A 21,862-nucleotide genomic window follows, 5' to 3' on the forward strand; every position below is an offset into this window, starting at 1 on the left:
ATTTTTTAGTGTATAGCAGGTCCTTGAAAAATGTGTTTTTGTTCAGTATCATTTTGTTATAATGGCGAGATACTATAGGAACTTAACTCTTGTTTGTATCAATTAGTCTCTGGTAAATTGGTTTCATTATATATCATTTTGCTTAAATTCACAGAACCTATGGACAGTGGTGAGAAATTACTGTACAGTTCAGTTGCACTAAGTACATTCACTGTGATGTGTGACCATCACCATTCTTCATTTCCAGAACTCTTTCATCTTCCCAAACTGAAGTCTATTCATTAAACAGTGACTCCCCATTTTCCATTCTTCCCAGCTACTGGTAACCTCTATTTTACTTTGTCTCTCTGAGTTTACCTATTCTAGGTACCTGCTGTAAGTGGCAACAAACAATATTTGTTCTTTGTGACTGGCTTCTTTCATGTAGCAAAATGTTTTCAAGGCTAATGCATGATATGGCATGTATCAGAATCTCTTTTTTAAGGCTGAATGACATACAATTGTATATATTACATTCGCTTTATCTGTTGATAGACATTTGGGTTGTTTCCACCTTTGAGCTAACGTGAATGACGCTGTTGCAGACATTGGTGTACAACTACTTGTTTGAGTCTGTGCTTTCAGTTCTTTGCTGGGTCCTATGGTAAATTGTGTGTTTAACTCTTTGAGGAACTGCCCAACTCTTTTTCATAGAAACTACAATTTTACTTTTCTCACTAGCAATGCACAAAGGTTGCAGTTTCATCCTCTGCCAGTTGTTCTTTTCTGTTTCTTGGATAATAGGTATCCTAGGCAGTATGATGTGGTATTTCAGTATTCTTAATGCTGTGAGACATAGTGCTTTCCTCCTTATATCAAGAACAAGGCAAAGATGTCTCTTACTACTCTTATTCACTACTGTGCTAGAAGTGCTACAGTAAAGGCAAGGAGAGGAAATAAAGTGCATATAGATTCTAAGGGAAGAAATATACCTGTCCCTATATGCAGATGCCAGGATTGTCAATGTAGAAAATCTCAAGGAACCTAGGAGAAAAAAGTACTCTGAGAGCTGATAGGTGATTACAGCCAGGTTGCAGAATTCAAGATAAAACATACAAACAATTGTATTTCTGTATCATAGCCATGAACATATGGTCGCTGAAACTAAAAATATAATACCATTAAAATCACTAAAAAGAGAGAGAGAGAAGAAATTCTTAACAAAACATACATAGGATTTGTATGCTGAAACCACCCAAATGTTGATGAAAGAAATAAAAAAAACATCTCAATAAATGGAGAGACGTATCAATGAGTTCATGGATTTAAAGAGTCAACGTAGTAAAGATGTCAGTTCCCCCTAATTGGTATTTGGGTTTAATGCAAATCTTCCCCAAATCAGCAATTTTTGGTTGCTATGAACAAGATTATTCTATAACTTATAGGGAAAAGCACATGCCATAGAATAGCTAAAATGCTTTTAAAATGACGGATACAGTGGGAGGAATCAGCCTAGCTAATTTCAAGGCCTACTACATAGCCACAGTCATCAAAACTTTTTTGACAGTGCCATAACAGAGATCAACAAAGCAAAAGAATGAATTCCTAAATAGACTTACTAGCAACATGGGCAAGGGATTTACAGCGTTGAACACATGGCTTCAGGGTTCAGGTTAAAAGTAGGATCAATGGATCTCATGGTGCCCCACGCCAGCCTCTTTGCTACCATCTTATTGCTGGGTGTGGCTGGCTCCTGGGTGAGCAGGGATGTTTCTATTACAGGCATTAATGGCCTTCAGAGATGTAGCTGTGATCTTCACCAGGAAGGAGTGGAAACTACTGAGTCCTTCCCAGAGGACCCTGTATCGGGATGTAATGTTGGAGAACTACAGTCACTTGGTGTCGCTGGGTAAGAACAGCCCTCTGCAGGTCTTGGACTCTGCCTGTGGGCATACCATGGTTTTGGCTGAGAGAGAAAAATATTTTCCTTATACTCCCAGAATGTCTGGATTCTATAGATTTGAAAATAGTGAAGTTATTCATGTGTGTGTATGTGGTGTCTTTCTGCATTTCATTCCATGAAATCATTGTCTTCCCAGGCCTCTTCCAAGCCCCAGCCCTTTCTCTCAAGAGATTGTGCTTAAAATGGGGAAATATTTGTATTCACTCAAGCACAGTGGAGAATCAGTGTACTGCCTTCAAGTCCAGGATTACCCCTTTCCTTAGTCATTCTTTGTTAGCCTTCAGAGAACTTTTGCCCTCTTCTGGGTTATTGTGTTCCCCAACTGACTCTGAGTCCTATGATAACCTTTTAATCCACTAACCCCAAGGTAACTTTGGTTTCTTTTCCTGTGAGTAGGAATTGCCTTTTCTAAACCAAAACTCATCACACAACTGGAGCAAGGAGATGAGCCCTGCAGAGAGGAGAGCGAATGTCTTCTAGACCTTTGTCCAGGTGAGTGGGAAGCACCAGGCAGACAAGGAGACAGGCCAGTGAGACCTCAACAGGTGATGAAGGAGAAACATCTATGAAGTCCTGGGTGGGGGGAGCTTTTCTCCAGGCTTTCCATGCCATCCTGCTCATCCCGGAGAGGACGTCCCTGACACACTCTCCTCTTCCGCTAGAGAGCCCCACTCCACTCACTTGGCAATTTCATCCAGCACGTCTAGGACCTCCCTATTCTTGGGTTTTTCTTGGGGGGTTTGATGTTCAACATGGCAGTTGCCCTTTGAACCTAAGTCATCTGCCCTGCTAGACTCTGTCCAGTTTCTGTTCTTAACCTGGTAAAATTTTTGTGCATCAGTTTTAACCCATAAATTTCCATAACTTTGTTTTTTATTTATGATGGATTATTTAAAATTAGAATAAGATATAATTTTGCAGTGAGTGCCAATGTGCCTTCCCAGCTTTGTATAAAATGTTGTAAATCCTCGCGACAGCCCTGTACCTTTTCAGGTTGTATTTTGCTCCTCCACTCTGCCCCGAGAATCCAATTTCTGCATTAGCATTGCCATGACTACCTTTATCCTTTTTATGCATTTGATGGTTCTTCAGCCGTATATGGCAGCAGTTTTCAACCACTGTGCTGCAAGAGCTTTTAAAACATGCCTTACCTGACTGTTTAGTCAGAAGCACTGACCTCTTTTCCCTCACATTGTCAAGTAAAAAAATGGTAACAGCCAACACAACAACAGTTGTGTAGTGTGAATGAATCAAAATTATATCTATTTTTTTGTGTCAGGTCAGCAAAAAATATATTTTTGGTATGCCACAGAATTTTAGTAATTAGTTTATGTGTGCCACGATATGAAAAAGGTTGAAAATTGCTGATGTAGAGTGTTTTGCATGTTTGCAAACTTCTCTGCACATAGTATCATAATGTTCATATCCTTCTGGAATATGCCTTTTTGTCAACTTTCTGTGAGATTCATGTTACAATGTGCAGGTTTAGTTTATACTTTTTAAAGCTGTTATATGATTCCATTATATATTTCTATTTTAATGCACTTTAAGTATCAACTCCCTTCTTTTGGAGGCTTCAGTTATTGCTAATTTTTAGCTATTAAGTAATGTTGCAGTATATTGTTATTGCTTCCTTGGAAACATGTACAAAAGTTTCTCCAGATGCCTAGTACCCAGGAGCACAGTAGCTGGTTCATAGGCATGAGCGGCCTCAACTGATTAGGCTGTGCCACATCGTGTTCTGAAGCTATTATGCCACTTTACACTCCAGCAGCAGTGATGAGAACTCGGTGTCTTCCACATCCTCACCAGCGCTAGGTACTGTCAGACCTAGTTTTTCACCCATTCATTCATTCTGTGTTGAAATCTGAAGGGGTTTACTTTCCAAGGTAGCATGAGTATCTTTTCCTGTGTTGATTTGCCATTGGTGTTTCTTCTTATGTAATGTAACTGTTCAAGGTGTTTCTCTCCTTTATATTTGGGATGTTTCTTTCTGTTATTGATTTGTAGACATTCCATATAAATTCTGGGAACATTATAGATCTTTAGTCCAATTGGAATGAATTTTACGTGAATGTTGGTGGGTAAGGATAAATTTTTTTGTGATTTATCTTTTTTCCTTTTTTATTTTCAATATTCTTATTATTTTTTTGCTTCTAAACACAAGTATTCATTGAGAATTGAACTTTACAGAAAATTCACTGCTTTTGCCTGTTTTATAAAACAACTTTTGTATGAGCTATAATCATGGTATAATAGAAAAATATGTTATTTGGTACAATAGTTAAGGGATAATAAGGTATGTTATCAAAGTATAATGAACTAAATATATTGAAAGTGTAAAATTTGATAAGTTCTGACACGTATACAGCCATCAAACTGTCACCACAATCCAAAAAACCAAGTGTACCCATCACTCCAAAGTTCCTCTGTGCCTCACTGCCCTCCCTCTCCTCCTCACACCCAGGCAACCACTGATCTGCTCTTTATCATTATAGATGTTTGCATTTTCTGGAATTCATATGAATTGAATCATACAGAATACATAGTGGATTCTTTCACTCAATGTAATTACTTTGAATTTCATCCATAGTCTTGTGTAGAGATCAATAGTTTATTTCTTTTTATTGCTGAGTAGTTCATTTTATAGATATCACAATTTATTTAACTATTCCTGTTGAAAGACTTTGGGTAGTCTCCAGTTCTGACGAATACAAATAAAGCCAGTGTGAATAAATCATGACGAGTCTTTGTGTGGACCTATGCTTTATTTATTTTTTTTCCGACAAATTCTTGGGACTGGAATGGTTGATTTGTGTAGTACATCATATGTTTAACTTTTTACTAACCTCACAAACTATTTTCCAAAGTGGCTGCACTCTTTCACATTCCAACCAGTAGTGTATGAGAGTTCCAGATCTTTGTCAACACTAGGTATTATGTTAATGACATTCTCATAGCTGAGTAGTGGCATCTTACCAACTAGTGGTTTTACTTGACATTTTCCTAATGACTGATGATGAGGATCTTTTCATGTGCTTAGTTGCCATCTGTGTATCTTCTTTGGTGAAATGTCTTCTCAAATCTTTTACCCATTTAATAAATTAGTTTCTTTTTATTATTGAATCTTGAATGTTCTTCATGTATTCTGTATAGAAGTCCATTATCAGACATTTGATTTACATATATTTACTCTATGGCTTGTGTTTTATTCTCTTAATAGTATCTTTCAAACAGCAACTCTTAAAGTCCAAGTTGCAACTTTTTCTTCTGTGAATCTCACTTTTGGTGATATATTTAAGTGATCTTTGCCTAAAATAAGGTCTAAAAGATTTTCACGTATTTTTCTTTTTAAAAGTTTTATAACTTTTATTTTACATTTAGGACTATAACCTATTTTGAGTAAATTTTAAATTTTTATGCTTGGTACCAGATCTGAATTTAAATACATTTTTTTTTGCATCAAAATGTCCATTTTTTTTTTCCAGCACTGTTTATTGGAAAGACAACCCTTTCTTAACTGATGGGCTTATGCACCTTTGTGGCAAAGTAGTTGACTTTATATGTATGGGTCTATATCTGGATTCTATTTTTTTCCACTCCCTTCTTTGTATATCTTGATGCCAATACCACATATTCTTTTTTTAAAATATATTTATTGATTATGCTATTATAGTTGTCCCATTTCCCCCCCTTCCCTCCACTCCATCCTGCCCACCCCCTCCCTCCCACATTGCCCCCTATAGTTCATGTCCACGGGTCATACTTATAAGTTCTTTGGCTTCTACATTTCCTATACTATTCTTACCCTCCCCCTGTCTAGTTTCTACCTACCATTTATGCTACTTATTCTCTGTACCTTTCCCCACTCTCTCTCCCTCCCACTCCCCTATTGATAAGCCTCCATGTAATCTCCATTTCTGTGGTTCTGTTCCTGTTCTAGTTGTTTGCTTAGTTTGCTTTTATTTTTGTTTTAGGTGTGGTTGTTAATAACTGTGAGTTTGCTGTCATTTTTACTGTTCATATTTTTTATCTTCTTTTTCTTAAATAAATCCCTTTGACATTCATGTAATAAGGGCTTGGTGAGGATGAACTCCTTTAACTTGACCTTATCTGAGAAGCACTTTATCTGCCCTTCCATTCCAAATGATGGCTTTTCTGGATACAGTAATCTTGGATGTAGATCTTTGCCTTTCATGACTTCAAATACTTCTTCCCAGCCCCTTCTTGCCTGTAAGGTCTCTTTTGAGAAATCAGCTGACAGTCTCATGGGAACTCCTTTGTAGGTAACTGTGTCCTTTTCTCTTGCTGCTTCTAAGATTCTCTCCTTCTGTTTCATCTTGGCTAATGTAATTATGATGTGCCTTGGTGTGTTCATCCTTGGGTCCAGCTTCTTTGGGACTCTCTGAGCCTCCTGGATTTCCTGGAAGTCTATTTCCTTTGCCAGATGAGGGAAGTTCTCCTTCATGATTTGTTCAAATACGTTTTCAATTTTTTGTTCTTCCTCTTCTCCTTCTTCTACCCCTATAATTCGGATGTTGGAATGTTTAAGGATGTCCTGGGGGTTCCTAAGCCTCTCTTCATTTTTCTGAATTCTTGTTTCTTCATTCTTTTCTGGTTGCATGTTTCTTTCTTCCTTCTGGTCCACACCGTTGATTTGAGTCCCAGTTTCCTTCCCATCACTGTTGGTTCCCTGTACATTTTCCTTTGTTTCTCTTAGCATAGCCTTCATTTTTTCATCTAATTTGCGACCAAATTCAACCAATTCTGTGAGCATCCTAATTAGCAGTGTTTTGAACTGTGCATCTGATAGGTTGGCTATCTCTTCCTCGCTTAGTTGTATTATTTCTGGAGCTTTAATCTGTTCTTTCATTTGGGCCATTTTTTTTTTTTTTTTTGTCTTGGCATGCCTGTTATGTAAAGGTGCGGAGTCTTAGGTGTTCACCAGGGCGGGGTAATGGTGGTGGCTGCGCTGTGATGCTGTATGTGGGGGAGGGGCCGAGAGGGAGCAATGGTGCCCACTCCACTCTCTGCCGGATTTCAGTCACTCCCTCTGCTACCCACAATCAAATTGGGCCCCTCTGGTGCTGATTCCTGAGTGGGTTGGCTTGTGCACACTCTAGGCCCCTGTAGGTCTCCCCAACGAGCTCTCCTGTGAGGCTGGGAGTTTCTCCTGCTGCCTCCTCAACCCCCATGGGTGTTTTCAATCAGAGGTTTGAGGTTTTATTTCTATTTCCCCGAGCTGGAGCCCTGGGTTGCAGCCCTGAGTTGCGTGGTCTGTTTCACTCCCCTGCTGTTCCTCCCAGTTTATCTATGCATGAATGTGGGGCCTCGGGGTCTGCTAGCTGTTGCATTGCCTGCCCCGTTCATTCCACAATTGGCCACCTGTCTAAATCCGCCAGGCACCTCTTTGCTGCGAGTCCTCTCTGCCCCAGCTGCCCGTCTCCACCCCTCCTACTGGTCTGGATGAATGTTTCTTCTTTATCTCCTTGGTTGTCAGACTTCCTTGTGGTTCGATTTTCTGTCAGTTCTGGTTGTTTTTTGTTTTTAAATTGTTGTTGTCCTTCTTTTGGTTGTGCAAGGAGGCACAATGTGTCTACCTACACTTCCATCTTGGCCGGAAGCCCGGGTATCCACATATTCTTAATTATTGTGGCTTTATAAGAAGTGTAGAATTTAGTGCCAATCCTCCAACATTTTTTCTTTTATTTCAAGTTGGTTGAGACTCTTTGCATTTCCAAATGGATTTCAGAATTTGTTTGGTAATTTTTACAAAAAAAAAGCCTGCTGGGATTTTGATTGGGATTGAGTTGAATCTGTGTCAATTTGTGGAGAATTTACTTGAGTCATCTAATACATGAACACAGACTATCACTTCATTTTTATGGGACTTCATTTCTGTGAGTATTGTTTTGTAGTTTTTAAACATCTTTTCAGATTAACCCCTCTGTTTTTCATATTTTGATGCTATTTAAATGAAACTATTTTTAAGTTTCTCTTTTCAATTGTTTGCTGATAGTATACAGAAATACAGTTTATGTATGATGATCTTGTCTCTGGTGAACTTGCAGAACTTATTTGTTAGTCCTTGTAGCTTTTTGGGGGACAGATTCTACAAGATTTTCGACTTAGATAATCTTGTTCTTTGTGAATAAGTATAGTTTCCTTCTTTCTTTCTATTCAGTATATCTATAATTTCTTTTTCTTGCCTCATTGCACAGGTGAGAACATCTAGTGCAATGATGTATTTAAATGGTGAGAGTGGATGTCCTTTCTTTGTTCCTTATGTTATGAGGAATGCTTTCTTCCTAGTGTAAGTTTTATAGCTGCCCTTTATCAGCTTGACAAACTCTCTCCTAGACCATTTTTGATGAGAGTTTTTATTGGCACTGGATTTTGGACTTCTGTCAAATGTGTTTGTGGCAACTTTTGAGATGATCGTGTTTTTATATTTTTAGTTTTTTAATTTAGTGAATTACATTGATATTTTTCTTGTTAAACCAGCCATGTGTTCCTGTTAATATAATGCACTGACCTTATTTGGTTTTGTTTTACCTTCACTCATATGTGTGTTTGATTAGTTCTGTGAAAATTTTCCATCTATATTCATGTAACTGCCAATAGATTTAAAGATAGAGTTTTATCAAAAGGATCCCTTGTGCTACACTTTTATACCCACAGGCAGCTCTCCCTTTTCCCTTCTCTTCCTCTGGCAACCACTAACTTGTTCTCTGTCTTTCTAATTGTCATTTCAAGAATGTTTTATGTTACCTTTGGGATTGCTTTCTTCATTCAGCATTAACTCTCTTTAGATTCATCCAAATTGTTGCATGTATCAATATTTCCTCCCTTTAATTGCTGAGTAGTATTCTATGGTATGAATGTACTAGTTTGTTAAACCTTTCACCCACTGAAGGACATTTGACTTATTTACAGTTATAAACATTTGTGTGCAGGTTTTTATGTGAACATAAGGTTTTTATTTCTGGTATAAATGTCCAAGAGTGCAGTTGTAGTGTCACATGGTAAATACATGTTCAGTTTTGTAAAAAAAAAAAAAAAAAAGTGCCATGAACATTTCTAGAATGCCTATACCATTTTACATTCCTACTGGCAAGTATTTGAGTGATTCAGTTTCTTTGCATTCTTGCCGGCAGTTGATGTTAGCACTATTTTTTATTTTGGCCATTCTCCTTGGTTGGTAAGAGTGAGGTGTTTAGTGCAAGTACTTCCTCTTGGGGAGAGCTGGGTAACTGAGCATACCTGAACAAGTGCAGTGTATCAAGGCTTTGCTCTCCTTGGAAAAGAGACTGGTGTTCTCCCTGTGGGTAGGTAAAGAGTTTGTGAGGCCCTGTTCATGGGCGGCTATTGCTGTCATTTTGCGGTCTTCATGGCATGTTCTTAGCATCTGCTCATTCTTTACAAACAACCTCTACCCCTCAGAGTGGTTGATAGGAATGAGTGTGTGTTAAAATCTGATCTGACCATCAAATGCTTCTGGCAAAGGTGATATAACAAGTTATAAGAGGAAAGGGATATTATTCTCCTGGGTTGACTCATGGGAGTGATTGGCAGGCAGGGATGTATGACTCAGGTCCAGGGTGTCCATTTGAGCATCTCCACACATTGCTGTTTAAGAGGGCCAATTCATGGCAGTTCATCTCAGCTAGGTGGGCCCCATGAAAAGTAGGAGTAATGGGGCATGCATATAATTGCCTAGAGTTATTTTTTCTTGTTAGGTGGAGTTTACTTACAGAAAAAGTGATTCTCAAGTATATTAGTCTACAACTTCAAATAACTTATGTACCTCTATAACCCAAACTTTATCAAAATACAGATTACTACTGTCATCCTATCAGGTAGTTTCCTAGTGGCCCATTCCAGTACACTCCCACCCTTGTCCCTCAGAGTTACCACTGATCTGATTTTATTTCACTGTAAATTAGCTTTGTCTGCTGTACAATTTTGCATAAATGGAATCATAAAATACATACTCCTTTGTAGACAGCTTCTTTCACTTAATGTAAAGATTTTAAGTTTCATCCATGTTGTCATGTACATATCAGTAATCTGTTGATTTTTAATGCCCAGAAGCATCCAACTGTTCATACATGTTCCTTGATAGACACCTTGATGGCTTGCAATTATTTTGAAAAAGCTGCTATTAATATCATCATGCTAGGCTTTTGTTTGTTTGTTAAACATGTGTTTTTATTTCCTTTGGAGTAATACCTAGGGTATATGCTGAATGTAATGGTTTCCTAGAGTTGATGTAACAAATTACTGCAAATTGAAAGGCTTAAAACAACAGAAATATATTCTCACAGATCAGAAACCAGAAGTCCAAAATCAACCAGTTGGTAGGGTTGCCTCTTTCTGGCAGTTCTGAGAGAGAATATGTTCATTCTCCTAGCTTTCAGTGGTTGCTGGCATTTCTTAGTGTTCATTGGCTTGGAACTGCATCATTCCAGTCTCTTGCTCTGTGATCACACAGTCTTCTTCCTTTTATGTGTCTCTGTATCCAAATCCCCTCTCCGTGTAAGAATACCAGTCATTGTATTAAGGTTCACCTTTTTTTTTTCAATTTTTAAATTATTTAAGGTTCACCTTAATCCTGTAAGACCTTATCTGATATTGATTGCACCTGCAAAGACTTAATTTTAGAATAAGGCCGCTTGTGTTCCAGGTAGACATGAGTTTTAGTGGGGTACTATTCAACACAGTACACTAGGTCAATAGGTAACTGTATGTGTAGTTATAAGAAATGACTGGCCCATTTGCAAAGTGGTTGTGCCATTTTTTTTTTTTATTTCCATGAATAACATATGAGAGTTCTTACTGCTTTACATTATCCCTGATAGTTTTCATTTTATCTCTGGTAAGTTTTCACTTTATCTGGTAAGTTTTCAAGTTATCTCTGGGTAGTTTTCATTTTATCTCTATGGATAGTTTTCCATAGAGAGAAACAGTGTTAGTGATGGATGTCTAGTGGTATTTCATGCAGTTTTTAATCTCCATTTCCCTAGTGGTTAACAAAATGGAGCACTTTCTGTGTGCTTTTTGATCATTCACAGATATCATATACCTGCTTCATGAAGTATCCCTTCAAATCTTTTTTTCTGTTTTTTTTATTGCATTGTTTTTCTTTTTATTAATCCTGGATATCTGTCCTTTGTCATATGTACATTTTGCAAATGTTTTCTCTGTCTGATACTTCCATTTTTTTAATCAATTGGGGTGACATTGCTTAATAAGATTATATAGATTTCAAGTGTAGCTTTCTATGATGCATGATCTGTATATTGCATTGTGTGCCCACCACCCAAAGTTAAATCATATTCCATCACCATATAGTCAGCTCCCTTTACCTTTTACTAAACTCCCACCTCCCTTCCCTCTGGTAACCACCATGCTGTTGTCTATGTCTTGAGTTTCAGTTTTACATCCCACATGAGGGCAGCCATATGATTCTTAACTTTTTCTGTCTGACCCCTTTTTGTTAGCATGATATCCTTAAAGTCCATCCATGATGTCACAAATGGCAGTATTGCATATCTTCTTACTGCTAACTAGTATTCCATAGTATAATGTACCACATCTTCTTTATCCACTCATCTATCAAAGGACACTGGTTGTTTCCATGTCTTGGCCGTGTTGAATAGTGCTACAATTAACACAGGGATGCATATTTCTTTGCAAATAAATGTTTTCAAGTTTTTCAGGCAGATATGCAGAAGAAGGATTGCTGGGTCATGTGGTAATTCTATTCTTAATTTTCTGAGGAACCACCATTCTGTTTTCCTTAGTGGCTGTACCAGTTTACATTCCTACCAATAGTGAATGAGGGTTGTTTTTTCTTCACAACCTCTCGAACACTTATTCTTATATTATTGTTTCATTGACAGTAGCCATTCTAACAGGTATGAGATGGTATCTCATTGTAGTTTTGATTTGTATTTCCCTAATAGCTAGTGAAATTGAACATCTTTTTATATATCTGTTGGCCAAGTGTATGTCTTGAAGGAAGTGTCTGTTCAGGTCATCTCCCCATTTTTTAATTGGATTGTTTGTTTGGTGGTGTTATATGAGTTCTTTATATATATTGGACATTAACCCATTCTTGAAGCTGTTTTTGCAAATATCATCTCCCATTTGGTTGGTTTCCTTTTTGTTTTTTTTTTGGTGGTTTCTGTTGCTGTGCAGAAGCTTTTTAGTTTTTTCACATTTTTTAAATTGTTGTTCAAATCCAGTTGTCTCCCTTTCCCCCCCACAACTCCCCCCTCACCCCAGCCATCCCCACTTCCCACCGTTGATCCTTCCCCCTTTTGGTTTTGTCCATGTGTCCTTTATACATGTTCCTGAAAACTCTTCCCCCTCTTTTTAGTTTGATATAGTCACATTCATTTATTTTTTCCTTTCCTTGCCTTTGGGGTCAAATTCATAAAATCTCCTCCAAGACCAAGGTCCATGAGTTAGTAACCTAAGTTTTCTTCTATGTAATTTATTGTTTCTGGTCTTATATTTAGATCCTTGATGCATTTTGAATTAAGTTTCATACATGAAGACAAACTGTAGTCTAGTTTCATTGTATTACATGTGGCTTTCCAATTTTCCCAGCACTATTTATTGAAGAGGCTTTCTTTTTTCCATTGTGTGTTATTGGCTCCTTTATCAAAAATTATGTGCCCATATACATGTGGTTTAATTTCTGGACTCTCAATTCTGTCTACTGGTTTGTGTATCTGTTATCTGCCGATACCATGCTGTTTTGGTTATTGTTGCTCTGTAGTATAATATGATGTCAGGTATGTGATACCTTTGGTTTCATTCTTTTTTCTCAGAATTGTTTTGGCTATTCAGAGTCTTTGCGGTTTCATTGAAATCGGATGATTTTTTTTTTGTTCAATTTCTTTAAAACATGAAATTGGGATTTTAATGAGGATAGGATTAAATCGGTATATTGCTTTTGGATTTATGGCCATTTAAAAAAAAGATTTCATGTATTTATTTTCAGAGAGAGGGAAAATGAGGGAGAAAGATGGAGAGAAACATTGATGTGAGAGAGAAACATTGATGGTTGCCTCATACATACAGCAACCTGGGACCAAACCCACAACCCAGGCATATCCCCTGACCGAGAATCAAACTAGTGACCCTTCATTTTGTGGGATGACATCCGACAAACTGAGCCACAGTTAGGGTGTTAATATGGCCATTTTAACTATGTTGATTCTTCTAATCCATGAATACCGAATACCTTTCCTGTTTGTTGTGTCTTTTTCTTTTTTTTAAAATTATTTTATTGTTCAAGTACAATTGTCTGCATTTACCCACCACCACTTCCCTTCACCCCAGCCATCCCCAACTATCTCCCCTGCTTCCATCTTCCCTAGTTTTTCTCCATGTATCCTTTATAGTTATTCCTGAAAACACTTCCCCTCTTCCCCCCCATTATCCCCTCCCACATCCCCTCTAGTTAATGTCAGATTGTTCTTAATTTCAATGTCTCCGGTTATATTTTGCTTACTTGTTTGTTTTGTTGATTAGGTTCCACTTAAAGGTGAGATCATATGTCCCTCACCACCTGGCTTCTTTCACTTGGCATAATGCTCTCCAGTTCCATCCATGCTGTTACAAAGGGTAGGAGCTCCTTCTTTCTTTTTGCTACATAGTATTCCACTGTATAAAGGTACCATAGCTTTTTGATCCACTCATTTACTGATGGGTGCTTAGGTTGCTTCCAGCACTTGGCTATTGTAAATTGTGCCGCTATGAACATTGGGGTGTATAGATTCTTTTGGATTGGTGTTTCAGGGTTCTTAGGATATGATCCCAGCAGTGGAATAGCCAAGTCAAAAGGCAATTCCATTTTTAGTTTTCTGAGGAAATTCCACACTGTTTTAAACAGTGGCCTCACCAGTCTGCATTCCCACCAACAGTGCACTAGGGTTCCCTTTTCTCTGCATCCTCTCCAACTCTTCTTAATTGTTGATTTGTTTATGATGGCCATTCTCACCAGTGTGAAGTGGTATCTCATTGTGGTTTTAATTTGCATCTCTCTGATGGCTAGTGATGCTGAGCATCTTTTCATATGTCTCTGGGCCCTCTGTATGTCTTCCTTGGAAAAATGTCTGTTTAAGTCTTTTGCCCATTTCTCCATTGGGTTGTTTGTTTTTCTGGAGTGGAGTCGTGTGAGTTCTTTATATATTTTGGAGATCAGGCCCTTGTCTGAGATATCATTGGCAAATATGTTTTCCCATACTGTTGGTTCTCTTTTTATTTTAGTGCTGTTTTCTTTAGCCATGCAGAAGCTTTTTAATTTGATCAGGCCCTCTTTGCTTATTCTTTCTTTTATGTCCCTTGCTTTAGGGGACATACCAGTGAAGATATTGCTGGGTGGAATGTGTGAGATTTTCCTATCTATGTTTTCATCTAGGACTTTTATGGTGTCATGGCTTATATTTAAGTCCTTTATCCACTTTGAAAATATTTTTGTGTATGGAGTAAGTTGGTGATCGAGTTTCATATTTTTACATGTAGCTGTTCAGGTCTCCCAACACCATTTGTTGAAGAGGTTAGTTTTACTCTATTTTATGCTTCTGCCCCCTTTGTCTAATATTACTTGACCATAGAGACATGAGTTTATTTCTGGGCTCTCTGTTCTGTTCTATTGGCTTATGTCTCTTCTTATGTCAGTACCAGGATGTTTTGATTACAGTGGCCTTATAATACAGTTTGATATCAGGTATTGTGATCCCTCCTACTTAGTTCTTCTTTCTCAAAGTTGCTGCAGCTATTCGGGGTTGTTTATGGTTCCATATAAATTTCTGAAATGTTTGTTCTATATCTGTGAAATATGTCATTGGTATTTTACTAGGGATTGCATTGAATCTATAAATTGCTTTGGGTAGTATGGACACTTTGATGATGTTAATTCTTCCAATCCATGAGCATGGTACATGCTTCCATTTGTTTGTGTCTTCCTTAATTTCTTTCTACAGGGTTGTATAGTTTTCTGAGTAGAGGTCTTTTACCTCCTTGGTTATGTTTATTACTAGGTACTTTACTTTTCTTGTTGCTATATCGAATGGGATTTTTTTCCTGATTTCTGTTTCTGATATTTCACTGTTGGTGTACAAAAATGCCTTTGATTCTGAATATTGACTTTGTATCCCGCTGTTTAGCCAAATTCACTTATTAGGTCCAGTCCTTTTTTGGTGGAGTCTATAGGATTTTCTATGTCTACTCTCATGTCTTTTGCAAAAACAATGACAGTTATGCTTCCTCCTTTCCATTTTGGGTGCCTTTTATTTCTTTTTCTTGTGTAATTGCTATGGTTAGGACTTCCAATACTATGTTGAATAGGAGTGGTGAGAGAGTGCATCCTTGTCTTGTTCCTGATCTTAGTGGGAAAGCTCTAAGTTCTTGTCCATTGAGTATGATGTTGGCTGTAGGTCTCTCATATATGGTCTTTATTATGTTGAGGAATGCTCCCTCTATTCCCACTTTGCTGAGTGTTTTTATCATAAATTGGTGCTGTACCTTATCAAATGCTTTTTCTGCATTGATTGATATGATCATGTGATTTTTGTCTTTTGTTTTATGTAATACATTTATTGATTTGCAAATATTGTATCATCCTTGCATCCTTGGGATGAATCCCACTTGATCATGGTGTATGTTCTTTTTAACGTATTGCTGGATGTCATTTGCCAGTTTTTTTGAGGATTTTAGTGTCTATATTTATCAGTGATATTGGCCTGTAGTTTTCTTTGTTGTGTCTTTATCTGATTTTGGGATTAGGATGATGCTAGCATCATAAAAAGAGTTTGGGAATATTCCATCTTCTTGGATTTTTTGTAATAGTCTGTGAATGATACAGGTTAGCTCATTCTTAAATGCTTTGTAAAATTCTTCTGTGAAATCATCTGGTCCGGGGCTTTAGTGTGTCGGGAGATTTTCAATTACTGCTTCAATTTCATCAGCTGTTATTGGTCTGCTCAGGCTTTCTGCTCCTTCTTCATTCAGTTTTGAAAGATTATATTTTTCTAGAAATTTGTCCATTTTACCTAGGTTTTCAAATTTCTTGGCGTATAGTTCTTATCTTTTTCAATATATTTGTTGATGTTTTGTTTGAAAGATGTGTCCATTTTTAAGGGTGTGGTGTTAAAATCCCTACTATTATTGTGCTGCTGTCAATATCTTTCTTGAAGTCCTCCAAGATTTCTTATGTATTTGGGTGCTCCATCCACTGTTGGGTGCATTTTTATTTACAATGTTTATGTCTTCTTGATGGATTTTTCCCTTGAATATTATGAAGTGACCTTCCAGGTCTCTTTTTATGGCGTTTGTTTTCAAGTCTATTTTGTCTGATATGAGTATTGCTACCCCGGCTTTTTTTTTCCTGTCTATTTGCTTGGAATATTTGTTTCCTACCTTTCATGTTCAGTCTGTGTAGATCTTTTGTTCTGAGGTGGGTCTCTTGAAGGCCACATATGTGTCGGTCATGATTTCTTATCCATTCAGCTATTCTATGTCTTTTCATTGGAGCATTTAATCCATTTACATTTAAGGTTATTATTGATAGGTACTTATTCATTCTCATTTTTTTTGTACACGTGTTCCTCTCTCACTCTCTTTTCTTTTTCCTTTCCTTAAAGCAGACCCTTTAGCATCTTTCACAGAGGTGGTTGGAGGAGGTGTATTCTTTGAGGCTTCTTTTGTCTGGGAAACTCTTTATTTGGCCTTCCATTTTAATTGAGAGCCTTACTAAATTGAGTAGTCTTGGTTGCAGGCCTTTGCTTTTCATTACTTGGAATATTTCTTGCCATTCCTTTCTCACTTGTAGTGTTTCCATTGAGAACTCAGCTGCTAGCCTTATCGGGGCTCCCTTGTATGTTACTTCCTGTTTTTCCCTTGTTGTCTTTAACATTCTCTCCTTGTCTTGGAATTTTGCCATTTTAATTATTATGTTTCTTGAAGTGGGCCTCTTTGAGTTCCTCTTGATTGGGGCTTTCTGTGTTTCCTGGATTTGTGTAAATTTTTCTCTCATCAAATTAGAGAAGTTTCCATCATTACTTTTTCAAACAGGTTTTCTATTCCTTGCTCTTCTTCTCCTACTGATATTTCTATCATACGGATATTATTACGTTTCATGTTGTCTTGCAGTCCCCTTAACACTTCTTTGCTCTTTCTGAGTTTTTTTTTTTTCTTGCTCTTTCTGGGTGTTTTTTTCTGCCTTGTCCTCCAGCTCACTGAGTCGATCCTCTGCTTCATCTAGTCTGATTTTGATTCCTTCTACTGTGTTCTTCAGTTCAGAAATTGTATTCTTCATTTCCTCTTGGCCCTTGTTGATAGTTTCTGTTTCCTTTTGCATGTTTACATAGCTTGCAGTGGATTCACTGTAGTTTCCTTGTAGTTTTGGTAATTCTCTGTGAGCTCCTTGAGCTTCCCAATAACCATTGCTTTGAACTCAATATCTGATAGTTGAGTTACCTGTATTTCATTTAGCATTCTTTCTGAGGCATTCTCGTTTCCTGTCATTTGGGGTTTGTTTCTTTGTTTTCCTATTGTTTGTGGGACTCTTTTTGTTAGCCTCTGCTGCTTATATTAATGTATTCTGACTCCCTGGGTTTATGGTGTGAAATTCTGTGGTAGGAGACCTATGAGATTCAGTGGTGCAATCTCTTTGATCTCCTAAACTTGCTCTTCTTGAGCTGTCGTTTATGTTGGCTCTCTGGATTTCTTTGGGTTTTGTTATTGGGTCTTTCTTTGGTGGGTCCTTCCTTCCAGCTGGTTGACTGAGGTTCACTTTGCCCGCCACATCTTGTATGCTGATGTGTGGCTGGGGGCAGGTTGTGTTGAAGCTGGTTCTTCTGTCTGTCCATGGTTTTGAGGTTTCTGTCTTGCTATTGTTCAGTTGTTTGTTCTGGGTAATTTCTTCTCCATTTAGTTGTAATTCTAGATTGGTCCTGGGTGGAGGTCCGTGTGGCTTCCACTCTCTCCTTCACCTTCTTCGTTGTTATCTGTTGGTGATTTTTTGTTAGTGGGTTGTCTCTTCCAGAAGGTGTAGTAGTGTTCACAGCTACCACCTACTCTCTTTTGTGATCATTTGGAGGCGGAAGGCAAAATGGATTAAGACAGCTGGAGTCTATTCTATGGGATTTAAAGTACCAACCCATAGAGAAGAGTTGGGAGATCCTTTGGATATGTATAGTGTTAACTGTGATATTTCATCCAACTAGCCACTTTTTAGAAACGGTGGAAAAAAGATAAGACTCATTTTAGAGGGGGGAGGGATTGTGAGTTGGATCTTGAAAACAGCAAGCTTGTGGCAGGTCAGATTATGAGATATAGTAAGAATAAAGTATAGAAAATAGGTGTAGTGTGTGAGAGAATAGAGTTAACCAGAACAGTAATAAATTTCTGGAAGACAGTGAAATGGGATAAGATCCAGGTGCTGTGTAGTATGTGAAATTGTATTGAACAATAATTATTTACAGTAATATTGGAACAAAAATCATATGACAGAATCTATGTGATCTGAATAACAAGAATAGGAAGTACATGACCTAGAGTAGTGTGCTATTGGAACACAAGTCAAGTGAAAGAAGGAAAATTAAAAATACACTGTGTAAGAGAGAACAAGGAAAACTAGTAAAACAATGTAATTAAGATGAAGAATACTAAACAAAAAGAATAGAAATAAAGAAAATACTAATAAAATAATAGAAGTAAAAATAATGAAAAATAATAATAATACAAATAATAACTTGCAAGTTCTCTGGAATAGCAAAGTGAAATTTGTTTCAGTTTCTCAGTTGTGTGATGATCCCTCTTTGGGCCTGACTCTAGTCCTTTCACAGCTCCAGGTCTTACTGTCTCATTTGTTAGGGGTTGGGGGGGAAGAAAAGAGAAAAATAAAAAAAGGAAGGAAGGAAGGAATGGAGGAAGGAAGGGAGAGAGGGAAGGGAAAGAAAGAAAAGAAAGGAAAGAATGATTCTCCTTCTGGTTTAAACCAGCCAAGCAAGTTCTGCTGGTCTTCCTGGCTGCAGCAGGCCGAGGGTGGTTGGGTTTCACTTTTCTCCCTTCCTGTGGTTTTGGTAGGATGGGAGCCAGGTCTGGGCACCACTCTTCATGTTGCCCAGCTTCCAGCCCCGTTGGTCAGTTTGCTGCGGGTCCCCAGTGTCCCCCTGCACCAGGCCTACGCCTTCAGTTCACTCGTTGTGCTGTCCTTGAGGTGCACCAATTAGGAGCAACTCACACACCAGCTTCTCTCTCTCTGCTGTCCGAGGTGCTAGGGACTCTCAAAATCTCTTCAGGGTAGTACTGCTCCCCACTGACATAAATCCTTCTGGGGACAGCTAACTTCCTGAGCCCTGCTGCTCTCCTCTGCTCGGGGCACAGCGTCCTTCTTAGCCAGCCAGTCCCGCCTGGCAGGGTGGGAGAGCTGCAGTGGCTGCGGAGGTATGTGGGGGCACGTGCCTCTGCTGCTGCAGCAGCAGCGCAGCCCTAGGGTGGCAGGGTCAGGAACACACTGACTTGCAGGCCTGCACTTTCCACCAGTGCAGGCGGGAGGGCAGGGGTGCAGCCCCGGCTGTGGCGTCAAGGGTGGGCCAATGGCCAAGTCTGCGGCAGCTGTGGGGGTACAGCCGAGGGAGGCGGGGGTGGCTGCTGTGGGAAAACTCCCTAAATAGCCAGGGAGGGCCTCCCCTCTTTTTTTTTTCTCTGTACAGATTCCTCCTGTTCAAGTTGCTAATCCAAACAAGTGCCTGGCCTCTTTCACAGTCCAACTTTCCAACCAGACCAGACACTATCCAGGGTCTGTCATGACCCAACTTCCTTCCCTTCTCCAGGCATCACGCGGTTCCCCAAGTTCTCTGATCCAACCAGAATCCACAGTCTCAGCGGGTGGATACCGCCCCTGTGCGTTTGCCACTTCATCTTTATTCCCCCCAGCGACTTCAAGCATCCAGGTCCATCCTGGTATCACCCTATCCTCTCTATTTGGCAGGGGAGGGAGCCATTGACCTGGCTCTCTTCTAAGAATCCTGCAGCAGGCCTGGCAGGTCCCTGGCCTGGGGCTGCAGCCGCCCTGATCCCTGCGCTGGTCCCAGGGACCTTATCATTCCAAAGCAATTTACTTACTGTCTGATTTTTCAATGTCCTCTACAATTTTTTGGCCTCCAACTTTTGTATATGCTGGGATACCATTGGCTCTTCAGTCTGTTCCTCAGAAGATCAGCCAGGTGTTCCACCTGTGCGCAGGGGGAAGTGGACTCTCTTCCCACCTATCTTGCCACCATCTTGCAACCTGGTTTCCTTCTGACCTCATTGTGTGTTTTTCAATCGCTCTTAATAATGCTTTGCAGTTTTCAGTATATAGGTCCTTCTCATCCTTTGTTAAGTTTATTAATAGTTATTATATATTTTTGCTTGCAATTGTAAAAGGGATTGTCATTTTTCAATTCTTTTTCTGAACTTTTATTGTTATTATATTAGAAAAACAGTGGATTTTTGTACACTGATTTTGTATCCTGCAGCTTTAGCATATTTGTTTATTGTTTCCAATAGTTTTTGGTGGAGTCTTTAGGATTTTCGATATAGAGAATCATGTCATCCACAAAAATTGGCTCTTTTACTTTTTCATTGCCAATTTGGATGCCCTTTTTTTCTTGCCTGATTGCTCTAGCTAAGACTTCCAGTACTGTGTTGAGTAAGAGTGGTGAGAGTGGACATCCTTGTCTTGTTCCTGATTTTAGAGAAAAAGCTTTCAGTTTTTCACCATTGAGTATTATTAGTGAGGATTTTTTACATATGGCCTTTATCATGTTGAAGTACTTTCCTTTTACACTCATTTCATTGAGAGTTTTAATCATAAATGGATGTTATATCTTATCAAATGTTTTTTCTGCACCTACTGATAAGATCTATGAATTTTACCCCTTGTTTTGTTAATGTGCTGCATTACATTGATCTATTTGCCTGTGTTGAACCACCCTTGTGCCCCTGGAATTAACCCCACTTAACGATGATGTATTTTAATATATTGTTGTATTCGATTTGCTAATATTTTGTTTAGGATTTTTACATCTGTATTCATCAGAGATATTGGTCAGTAGTTTTCTTTTTTTGTGTGTTATCCTTGTCAGGTTTTAATATTAGGGTTATGTTGTCATAAAGTGTATAGAAGTATTGCCTCTTCTGTTTTTTTGAAGACTTTGAGAAGGATAGATAGCAAATCTTTTTTTGAATGTTTGGTAGAATTCACTAGTGAAGCCATCTGGTCCTGGAATTTTATTTTTGGGGGAGGTTTTTGAGTGTTGTTTCAATTTCCTCTTTACTTCTTTTTTGCAGTTGATTTCTAATTTCAAAGCACTGTGGTCAGAGACTACAAGGTCTGTCCCGAAAAATTCCAGCCATTGTTAATATAATGAGAACGGTTTGTGTGACATTACGGTAAGCTAGCAGCCAAGGAGAGTGGACTGGAATGCTCATGCTTGAACAGTGATGACTTCACTGTACTAGTCAGTGGGGGCAGTAGATGCCGTTAAGTGAGCATGTGTACTGTGTGGCTGTTGCATTCTAAGTGACTGAGTGAGTACAGCAACAAACCTGCATCCAATTTTGTGTTAAGCTTGAACATTCCTCTGCAAAAACTATTGGGATGATTCAGAAGGCCACAGCTACAAGCAGCTGGTGATTGGCAGCTTCATCACAACATGCTTGCTCATTTTGGCGAAACATCAAAACTGTGTGAGGTCCCAAGGTGCCTACTTTGAAGAGGACTGAGGTGTCATTGTCCTTTGTTGTACAGTGTTTCTTCGTATCTTCTTCAAAAATGTCTCTATTTTTCATATTATCTGGCTGGATACCTTCCGGACAGACCTCTTATGCTTGGTATGGTTTCAGTGTTCTTAA

At 38.6% G+C, this 21,862-nt stretch overlaps 1 protein-coding gene across 10 annotated transcripts in view; it reads left to right on the top strand.

The window, feature by feature from the left end:
- ZNF169 (zinc finger protein 169) overlaps window positions 1-21,862 on the top strand; it is a 59,981-nt gene that overhangs the window by 27,163 nt on the left and 10,956 nt on the right. For 7 of the 10 annotated variants that reach the window (XM_071221648.1, XM_045193674.3, XM_024558276.4 and 4 more), the window contains 2 exons: window positions 1,762-1,888; window positions 2,339-2,434. The exons of 1 other annotated variant lie outside the window; for it this stretch is intronic. In XM_071221648.1, coding sequence (XP_071077749.1) covers window positions 1,768-1,888; window positions 2,339-2,434 — 217 coding nt within the window. In that variant the 5' untranslated portion in view covers window positions 1,762-1,767. 2 more of the 10 variants (XM_045193677.3, XM_024558279.4) reach the window with 1 other exon arrangement.

Source organism: Desmodus rotundus, chromosome 1 (assembly GCF_022682495.2).
Source record: "Desmodus rotundus isolate HL8 chromosome 1, HLdesRot8A.1, whole genome shotgun sequence".
NCBI lineage: Eukaryota > Metazoa > Chordata > Mammalia > Chiroptera > Phyllostomidae > Desmodus > Desmodus rotundus.